This window comes from Cajanus cajan, chromosome 7 (assembly GCF_000230855.2).
Source record: "Cajanus cajan strain Asha chromosome 7, NIPB_CcT2T_4, whole genome shotgun sequence".
In the NCBI taxonomy this organism is placed as follows: Eukaryota; Viridiplantae; Streptophyta; class Magnoliopsida; order Fabales; family Fabaceae; genus Cajanus; species Cajanus cajan.
In genome coordinates, this window is record NC_138523.1 from 29731228 (window position 1) to 29742059 (window position 10832).

The window sequence follows — 10832 nt, forward strand, 5'->3', positions numbered from 1 at the left end:
ATAGTACAAAAGATGGTTGTCTCACTCAAAGACTGGCATGAGATGCTACCCTTCGCTCTCCATGGTTATAGGACTTCAGTACGTACATCCACAGGAGCTACTCCATTCTCCCTTGTTTATGGAATGGAGGCAGTTCTGCCGGTTGAAGTCGAGATACCTTCTCTGAGAGTAATCATGGAAGCAAAACTTTCCGAGGCAGAATGGGTTCAAAGTCGATATGACCAATTGAACCTTATCGAAGAAAAACGACTGAACGCCATATGCCATGGTCAAGCCTACCAAAGGAAGATCAAAAAGGCTTTTGACAAGAAAGTCCATCCTCGAATCTACCATGAGGGAGAGCTGGTGATGAAGAAATTGCTACCAGCTCAAAAGGACAAAATCGGAAAGTGGGCCCCAAATTACGAAGGACCATACGTGGTGAAGCGAGCCTTCTCCGGAGGAGCATTGATTCTCACAGACATGGATGGAGAAGAACTTCGATACCCAGTCAACGCTGACGTGGTAAAGAAGTATTATGCTTGAAGACGTTGCTTGCATCAGCCCGCTAGGATGAAAACCCAAAAAGGGCATCCTAGGCAAAAGTTAGGGCAAAACGAAAAGCCCGCCAGTACAAGGGTACTAGGCAAAACAAAGGCAAAATTATCCCCGCTAGGACATGTCCTAGGCAAAAATTAGGGGCAAAAGAATAAGATGCAAAAAGTAAAGCAAGCAACGATCACTTGAATCGAAAACCGAAAAGGCATTTCAAGTGATAATCTTCTAGAAGCAAGCGTCTTGCAGCATCTACACTCCTGGCTCAGGCATCTCACCCGAAGCAACTAGGGAACGGGAAGGGCAGCAATCACAGATGTAATTGTTTAAGCCAAAAAAATGTACAGCCTACCCTGGCCAGCCATTCTTCAGAAAATCCCTTTGTAAATCTTTCTGTACAAACATTTGAATATCAATAAAATATCCATTTGTTTCTTTTCTCTCTTGACCTTGTGATTATGCCTTTAAATTGATGTTTCTAAAAATTGTACGAAACTCTTAAATCGGCCAATAAAAGAAAACTGGAGGGGTTCCTATAAAATCTTTAAACTCCTGCATTCAAAGGCTCATGAAAATATTCCCTCGCGTCAATGACAGAAGTTCCTCTAAATAGAAGAAGAGGATAGGGAGAGCCATTCATCTTTCTAAAAAATATATATATAATAAACAAATAATAAAGCTTGCATTTCGTGCATCACACACATTAGTTGCACATTCAAAGACCTTATCATGAAGCAATTGCATAAAATAGAAAAATAGAAAATTGCTTGTGTATGACAGCAGTCAGCAAAAGCCAAATCAGAAAAAAAGGCAAAATACAGAAAAAGCCGAAAATAAAAAAGGCAAGGATACAGAAAATCCAACAAACAGTTTGTACAGAATAACTGAGCCTGGAGAGGCTTACCAAAATACTCCTCATCCCCCAACTGTACAGAGTAAATGAGCCTGGAGAGGCTCGCAGAAATAATACTCCCCAGAGAAAACCTCAACTCAAGCTCATGGAACGAATCCCCAGCGAGAGCTATCAAAGAAAAATCGACGCAATCCCCAATGGAAGTGCGATCATCCAAACAGTATATACAAGTCAAAGGACTTAACACTTCCTCAGTGGAAGATAGCTCTCCGACTCAAAGTGCTGAGCGAGGCTAAGCCTGTAGAGGCTTCCTAAATAATACTCTGGGATACAATAAGATCCCCAAGTCCCCAATCGCCTACTCAAGAGGCATCCCTACAAAAGGAGAAAAAATAAAAAAAAAATCTCAATAAATATTCCCCAAGCGGAATGCGGCATCCAGCCAAGCACCGAACATCAAGATTATCTGCCCAACAGAAGAGGCCAGTCAAGAAATGAATGACAGAATTCCCTAGTGGATAATAGCCTACACAGAGGCTACAAAATCAGAAAATTGAAAAGAGTCACCCGAATAAGGACAACCGGGATACTCCACCAACGTCAAAGGACGTCAGCCAAACATAAGGCATCGCTCAACTCAAAGAGAGAGCATCTGTGTCCATACCCCAAGGATTCAGAAATTCCCCATGGGTACCAACAATGCAAGGCAAGTTGGGGCACAGGAACCTATGAATGACTGCACATCCCCTAGACGGATCCCTGCGTTATCCAGCCCTCAGCGGCACAAAATCAGAAAAAACTGTCGAAGCAGCATAGTGGATTGTGGAGACAAAAAAATCATCTCAAAACCCTGGAGAGGGTAAACTCGCATTGCCGAAGTGATCAGAAGACACGGACGCAGTCCCTGGAGAGGGCAAACTCAGCTGCCGATGTTAAGACGCAGTCCCTGGAGAGGGTAAACTCAGCTGCCGATGTTAAGACGCAGTCCCTGGAGAGGGCAAACTCAGCTGCCGATGTTAAGACGCAGTCCCTGGAGAGGGTAAACTCAGCTGCCGATGTTAAGACGCAGTCCCTGGAGAGGGCAAACTCAGCTGCCGATGTTAAGACGCAGTCCCTGGAGAGGGTAAACTCAGCTGCCGATGTTAAGACGCAGTCCCTGGAGAGGGCAAACTCAGCTGCCGATGTTAAGACGCAGTCCCTGGAGAGGGTAAACTCAGCTGCCGATGTTAAGACGCAGTCCCTGGAGAGGGTAAACTCAGTTGCCGATGTTAAGGCGCAGTCCCTGGAGAGGGTAAACTCACCTGCCGATGTTAAGACGTAGACCCTGGAGAGGGCAAACTCAACTGCCAAATGTTAAGCGGCAGAGCCTGGAGAGGCGGTACTCAATCATCAGGGTGATGTTAACACACTGGTGTCTAGCTTCCGGCTCGGGCGTCGAGTGAGGCTAGGTCTGGAGAGACGGTACTCAACCATCAGCGTCATCAGAGGTGCGTTGATGTCCAACTTCCGGCTCGGGCGTCGAGTGAAGTTGACCCTGGAGAGGGTAAACTCAGCTACCGAGGATGTCAGAAGCGCCGAGGTATGCACCCACCTGGAGAGGCTACTCAACAATTTTCCACCGGAAGACATTACAAGTCAGAAGGTTGGCACATCACCCGGACAATTGGGTCAACTCCTTTACTTGTCAGCCGGTACACCAAAAGGCCGTCCGACTAAGTAAAGGGGGGGCAGCTGTAGACCCCTAAAATTGTCCGGGTCGGAAATAAAGCTTGAAGACTCTCGAAGACTGAAGGAAGATCAGCCAGAAGGACTCCTGGAAGGCCCTAGGAGGGTTCTCTGTAGGTCTAGAGGTCTTAGAATAGCTCAAAATCAGGAAGTGGAGGGAATGAAGCCCAATACGGCCGTACTGAACTTAATACGGCCGTATTGAAGCTTCAATACGGCCGCAGTGAACTTAATACGGTGTATTGAAGTTTCTGAAAACTTCAATACGGCCGTACTGAAATCAATACGGCCGTATTGAAGCTTCAATACAGCCGCAGTGAACTCAATACGGGCGCATTGAAATTTCTGAATTTCAATACGGCCGTATTGAACTCAATACGACCGTATTGAAGTTCAAAAATTTCAATACGGCCGTATTGCTTCTGTAGGCCGTATTGCGCCTATTCCCTATAAATATGACGTCAATTGGACGTCATTCCACACTTTTTTAGATAGTTTCAACCCTCTCCTTGAGTATTCTGGGGTTTTTGAGCAGTGTTCTGCCCTAGAAATCACTCGGAGAGTTGATCCGACAAAGTTCTTGAGCCCCGAGCCATTTTGCTTGAGGATCGAACCTAGTCGAAGGGAAATCCTCCGGATTTCCATAGTTAAAAGTTTTAGGAAGGAGCGAGCGAGCTTGTAGAGCGAGGGAACGCCAAAAAGCTTCCCAGTTTTACTCAATATAAAAGCACGCTTCAAGAGGTTTCTTCTTAAATCCTTCCTTTTACTGCTTTCTGTGTGCATATTTAAACTGTCATCATGTAGATAGTTAATTTATAATCGCTTATAATAAATAGGGGTAATTTAGTAATTTTACGTTGTTATTTTAGAAAATAATCTGTCATAGGGAACCCGAAAGGGGCGCTGTGGGGTGCTAACACCTTCCCCACGCGTAACCGACTCCCTTACCCAACTCTGGTTGTAATGGCCAAAGTTGATTTATAAAATCAATTGCCTTATCCCTTTTTCCAATGTTTTGAGTAAAACATTGGTGGCGACTCCACGAACCCTCCTTTCTACGAAAACCACTAATCCATGGAGGGTCCCGCTTGGGATTAATATGGATTGGTGAGACATTTTAATAAATAAATTGGATAAGATCGACAAGGTCTCAGTTTGAGAACAAGTCGTTCTAATAATCCAATACATTTTCAAAACTAAAATAATAAGCGAGCTCGACCGTCTTCGCGACCGCCGAGGCCCGTTTGGGCCGGTGGCGACATCACTCAATTTGCAAAATTCTTTAAGATTTGTGAAAACCTTTTAACTTGCAAAAATGAGTGATCATTTTCATGAGAGTAGTGTGCATGGTCATCATTCTCCTAGGACTCATAAAAGCACTAAAGATGAACTTAGAGAACTTAGGGATTATATTAGGAAAAAAGAGATAGAAAATGAAAAAAACAATGAAACCATAAGAGAGTTGTTAAACAAGCTTGTGGTGGGTGAGACTAGCAAACCCCATGTCAATGAGGGTCATGGACCTTCTAGGCCCAAAAGACATAATGATGAGGGGCCTTCTAGGTCTCATAGAAACTCACATGATGAAGGGTCATCTCGACCCAAAAGCCATCAAACACACACTCACTCATCTACAAGTGAAGGGTTTCATAGTAGTCACCATGATGATGGCTACTATCAAAGACCCCCTAGGCATCATAGGCCTAGGCATGATGCAACTACTCTTAGAGAACCTAGGTTTGACCTTCCTCCCTTCCATGGAAAAGATAATGTTGATGATTACTTAGATTAGGAGATGAAGGTTGAACAACTCTTCACTTGCCACAATGTGAGTGTAGACCCCTAAAATTGTCCGGGTCGGAAATAAGACTCGAAGACTCTCAAAGATCAAAGGAAAGTCAGCCAGAAGGACTCCCAGAAGACCATAAGATGACTATCTGTAGGTTTAGAGGTCTTAGAGTACCTAAAAATAAGGAAGTGGGAGGTTTGGAGCTCAATACGGCCTCCTTGGAGTTCAGTACGGCCGTACTGCACATTTTGTACTACAATACGGCCGTACTGAAACCAATACGGCCGTATTGAAGTTTCTGTATTTCAATACGGCCGTACTGAATTCAATACGGCCGTATTGAAGTACAAAAACTCAATACGGGCCGTATTGAACCCAGGGGCCGTACTGCGCCTCATCCCTATAAATAGGACGTCATTTGGACGTCATTCCACACTTTTCCACACTTCTTGGACTCTCTCCTTGAGTATTCTGGGGTTTTTGAGCAGTGTTCTGCCCTAGGAATCTCTCCGAGAGCCGATCCGACGAAGTTCTTGAGTTCTGAGCATTTAGCTTGAGAATTCGAACTAGTCGAAGGGAAATCTTTTTGATTTCCATAGTAAAGATTAATTTTTAGGGAAGGAGCGAGCGAGCGTGTAGTGGGAGGGAGCGCCAAAAAGCCTCCTAACATCTGTTTAGATATATAAAAGCACGCTTCAAGAGGTTTTCCTTAAAATCCCTTCTTTTATTGCTTTCTGATTGTCGCATATTTAATTTTGTCATCATGTAGATATTTAATTTATAATCGTTTATAATAAATAGGGGTAATTTAGTAATTTTGCACTGTTATTTATGAAATAATCCATCATAGGGAACCCGAAAGGGGCGTTGTGGGGTGCTAACACCTTCCCCGCACGTAACCGACTCCCTTACCCGACTCTGGTTGTAATGACCAAGGTTGATTTATGAAATCAATTGCCTTATCCCTTTTTCCAATGTTTTGAGTAAAACATTGGTGGCGACTCCAAGAACCCTACCTTTTGCGAAAACCACTAATCCATGGAGGGTCCCGCTTGGGGTTAACATGGATTGGTGAACCATTTTAATAAAATTGTTAGTTCGACAAGGTCTCAGTTTGAGAATAAGTCGTTCTAACAATCCACCACTTTTCAAAACATTAAAAGGAGTCTGACCATCGTCGCGAATGCCAAGGTCCGTTTCGGCGGGTGGCGACAGTGAGTGAAGAGAGAAAGGTTCCCATGGCTACCCTAAGCTTTCAAGGGTATGCCATGTATTGGTAGTGTAATACCCATTTTTTTATTATTAATTATCAATGGCATTTTTGTAAATTTTATAAAGGTATAGGGGTATTCTTGTAATTTTATTACTGATGGCATTTTCGCAATTTTAAAAAAAATTTAAGGGGTGTTTTGGTAACTTGGAACGGGCCGTTCCAAAAGCAAAACGGGTCGTTCCAAGCTTAAAAAATATACTAAATTTTTTTAGTGAGAACGGGCCCAGAACGGGCCGTTCCAAAAGGAGAACAGGCCGTTCTGACTTTGGAACGGGCCATTCTGGAGGGAGAACAGGCCGTTCTGGAAGGAGAACGGGCCGTTCTGGATGAGTCTCGGAACGGGCCGTTCTGATTTTAGAACGGGTCGTTCTGCTTTTTGGGAACGGGCCGTTCCGATTTTGGAACGGGCCGTTCCAGTTTGAAAATTTGCGTACATTTGAAAGATTCGGAACGGGCCGTTCTGAATTCAATACGGGCCGTTCCGGGTGACTCTAGTTGCCTATAAATAGGGGCCAGGGGGGTGAAAAAAAATATACGGAGGGAAGTGAAAATCTTAGAGAGAGAGAAAGAGAAGAGAGAGAGAGAGAAAGAGAAGGGAGAGAGAGAGAGAAAGAAAAGTAAAGAGGAGAGAGAAAGAGGAATCCAGTAGAGGAGGTTCTGCCAGGGGAGAGAAAAGAGGAGGGAGAAGAGGAGATTCTGCCCGAGTTTCGGTCCTTGCTTAAGGAGAGAGGTGGAGGTTCTGCCCGAGTTTCGGTTCTTGTTTAAGCAAGAAAGAGGAGAAGGTTCTGCCCGAGTTTCAGTTCAGGTTTATCCAAGTAAGGGTAGTGCTTATAAAATTAATCTAGTGCGTATGAGCATGATAGGAATAGTATAATTTTAATATGCTATTTTATGTGGAGATTTTCATTTCATATAGTATAATTTGGATCAATTGATGGTTGTTTTGGATATTTAATTATTTATATTATTATTATATTGACAAATTGGCATGGTTATGGTTATGTTTAATTATGGAATATGCTATGTGTATGTGGTTTGGAAAAGTAAATAGGACTTAAAGGAGTAAGATTATGGTATGGATTAGATCTCTTGGTGAGATCAGGATATAATCTTTGGAAAAATATAGAATTTGGGAATCCCATGGTGAGGATTCCAATGTGGAACTTTTCCAAAGGTTATATAATAAACCACTTCAGATGTTAGGTGGATTCTGAAGTACTCCTCTAAGTATTCTATTTGCTACCGGTATGGGTTTAGGCCGAGTCATACCGATGGATGAGGTGGCCCCACCAGGGTTACGTGACGACGTAATCCAACTGTATATTTTTCATGAGAGGTTAGGCGTGGGACATGGGTTGCTGACATGTTTCACCGTATCAACACTTGGTTTGGATGTGTCGCCACCGGCCCGAAACGGGCTTTCGGCATTCGCGATGGATGGTTGGACTCTTTTATTTGTTTAAAAATATGGATTGCTAGAATGACTTATTCTCAAACTGAGACCTTGTCAAACGAGCAATTTTATTAAAAGGCTCACCAATCCATGTTAATCCCAAGCGGGACCCTCCATGGATTAGCGGTTTTCATAAAAAGGAAGGGTTCATGGAGTCGCCACCAGTGTTTTACTCAAAACATTGGAAAAAGAAGTTTAAGGCAATCGATTCAAAAATCGACTTCGGCCATGACAACCAGAGTCGGGTAAGGGAGTCGGTTACGCGTGGGGAAGGTGTTAGCACCCCACAGCGCCCCTTTCGGGTTCCCTATGACAGATTATTTCTAAAAATAATAGTGCGAAATTACTAAATTACCCCTATTTATTCTAAACAATTATAACTTAACTATCTACATGATGACAGTTAGATATACACACAGAAAGCAGTAAAAGGAAGGTCTTAAGAAGAAACCTTTGAAGCGTGCTTTTATATTCAAGTAAAACTGGGAAGCTTTTTGGCGTTCCCTCGCTCTACAAGCCCGCTCGCTCCCTCCTAGAAAATTTTAACTATGGAAATCCGGAGGATTTCCCTTCGACTCAGTTCGAGACTCAAGCAAAAAGCTCAGAACTCGAGAACTTTGTCGGATCAACTCTCCGAGTGATTTCTAGGCAGAGCACTGCTCAAAAAAAACCCAGAATACTCAAGAAGAGGGTTAAAACTCAGTGTAAAAGTGTTAAATGACGTCCAATTGACGTCATATTTATAGGGATGAGGCGTAGTACGGCCTCTGGGGGTCAATACGGCCCGTATTGAGTTTTTGAACTACAATACGGCCGTATTGAATTCAGTACGGCCGTATTGAAGTTCAAAAAACCTCAATACGGCCGTATTGAGTTCAGTGCGGCCGTAGTGAACTTCAATCCGGCCGTATTGAGTTCAGTGCGGCCGTATTGTAGTTCAAAATGTTCAATACGGCCGTACTGAACTTTTGGGAGGCCGTATTGGGCTTCATTCCCTCCACTTCCTTATTTTGAGCTTATTACAAGACCTCTAGACCTACAGAGAATCCTCCTAGGGCCTTCCATGAGTCCTTCTGGCTGACTTTCCTTCAGTCCTCAAGAGTCTTCAAGCTTTATTTCCGACCCGGACAATTTTAGGGGTCTACAGGATGGTGTTGAGGCCAACATTTGGTTTGGATGTGTTGGTTACATCATGGATTATACAGTGGTGTGACTTTGTTTTGGATATGGAATATGTATACATATGGTATGGATTATATACATTGGTTATGGATTATTTTATTATCATAAAATATGTATACATTGGCATGGACGTGTATACATTATATTTTGGGTTGGTCTATATTTAGCTTGAAAATGACTTGTTGGTCTGGATAAATACTGTGGATAAATATTTGTTTAATGATATTTTATTATGATGTACTATTATGATTGGTTTTATATGTGCTAACCCTTATATTTCCATGATGTGGACTGTGATGATCTCACTATGTGGGGGAGCAGATCAGGTATGAGGCTTTGGGATAACAAGGAGTCTTTTGGATAGCTGCTTTGAGAAGTGGCTAGGTTTAGAGCTTGACCAGCACCTAGGGTGTCTTATTTTGATGTTTTCATGACATTGTAATTATATTATCTTTTTGGATTACTGTATAACTTTACTAAGGATGATGACTCTGCTATAGAAGATTATATTATATATTTTGGAAACAATTTATATGTTATTGTATAATTACACTCTAGCGTAGCTGGCTTTTGCTCTATTTTCTTTATTTTATATTATTTTATTTTGGTTGGTTATTGATGTGACGGCCTAGGGTGGGTCGTTACAATTTTGGTATCAGAGCTGGTCGAGTCTCTTTAGGGTTTGTGGGAAATGGTCTTATTATGTTTCTGTTGAGTGGAAAAAGATTTTTTTGAAAGGAATTTCTTATGTGTTTTAGTGTAAACTCATGGGTTCCTTGATCTTTTATCTTTATTAGGATGGTTGGTAGGGGAAACCATTCTAATCCTTCTTCAGGCGTGGATGAGCGGCAGATTGCTCAGGCTATGGAGTTAATTGCTGCTGCTATTGGACAACAGAATACTTTGTTGGCTCAGATGGAGACCAACCGGGCTGCAGCTGAAGCAGCTAGGACTGAAGTACCTGATGAATATAGGGGCTTGTCAGAGTTCAGAAAAGGGAATCCTCCTCAATTTACAGGTGTTGATGGACCTGAAATTGCTGATCAATGGATTGAGGAGATGGAGAAAATCTTTATGGTGATGCATTGTCCTGAGGAAAGGAAGCTAGTTTATGCTGTTTATATGTTGGTGGGTGAGGCTAGTTTCTGGTGGAAAGGTGCTCAAGCTATGATGGAAGCTAGAGGGGAGGTGATAAATTGGGAAAATTTCAAAAAGGTATTCCTAGAGAAATATTTTCCAGATAGCGCCAGATATGCTAAGGAAGCTGAATTTTTGAGATTGCAACAAGGAAATATGTCAGTACAAGAGTATGTGGTCAAGTTTGAACACTTGGCTAGGTATTATTCTCAAGCTATCACTGAAGCCTGGAGATGCAGGAAGTTCAGTGATGGTTTAAGATATGAGCTGAAAAAGACTATTGTTCCTATGGGGATTGTGGAATTCCCAGTTCTAGTTGAAAAGGCAAAAACAGTTGAGAGATTTGAAGGAGGAAATAGAGTGGTAAAGGGTCTAGAGGGATCATCTGGATTTGGGAGGGGGAAACATCCTCAAAAGAGACCATCTCAGTTTCAAATTGGAAATGCTAATAAGAAACCGATGGGGACTACTACCACAAGAGATGTTCAGAGTATTAGATGTTATATCTGTGGAGGCCCACATATGATGAAGGACTCTCCTACAAAGAACTATACGTGTTTTAAATGTGGCAAGGTGGGTCACATGGCTAAAGATTGCAATGTCAAAAATATTCCAGCTAGAGAGAACCAGAAAGTGGATCGGCCTACTGCAGCAGGTCGTGTCTTTGCTTTAACAGGTGCTGAAGCTGAAACGACATCTGAGCTGGTAAAAGGAAAGGGCAAAGCTGATGGTAATGATATTTCTATTTTATTTGATTCTGGTGCTTCACATTCTTTTATTTCTTATGAATGCGTGGCAAGGTTAAATTTAGTTGTGAGTTCCTTGTGTGTGGATCTAGTTGTTTCTACCCCAGCTTCAGGGTCTATTTTGACTTTTGAGGTTTGTT

The 10832-nt window shown here is 42.5% G+C and overlaps 1 protein-coding gene across 1 annotated transcript; it reads left to right on the forward strand.

The window, feature by feature from the left end:
• Window positions 1-4057: 4057 nt before the first annotated feature.
• Window positions 4058-10266, forward strand: LOC145949941 (uncharacterized). Its single transcript, XM_083060850.1, has 3 exons — window positions 4058-6989; window positions 9131-10188; window positions 10257-10266. Exons 2-3 carry the CDS (start codon window positions 9608-9610, stop codon window positions 10264-10266), a joined length of 591 nt encoding a protein of 196 aa, XP_082916976.1. The 5' UTR covers window positions 4058-6989; window positions 9131-9607.
• The last annotated feature ends 566 nt before the right edge of the window (window positions 10267-10832 follow it).

Bases quoted from the DNA above. Each gene is read 5' to 3' on its own strand.
- LOC145949941 (XM_083060850.1), top strand. From the start codon at position 9,608: ATGGTTGGTAGGGGAAACCATTCTAATCCTTCTTCAGGCGTGGATGAG.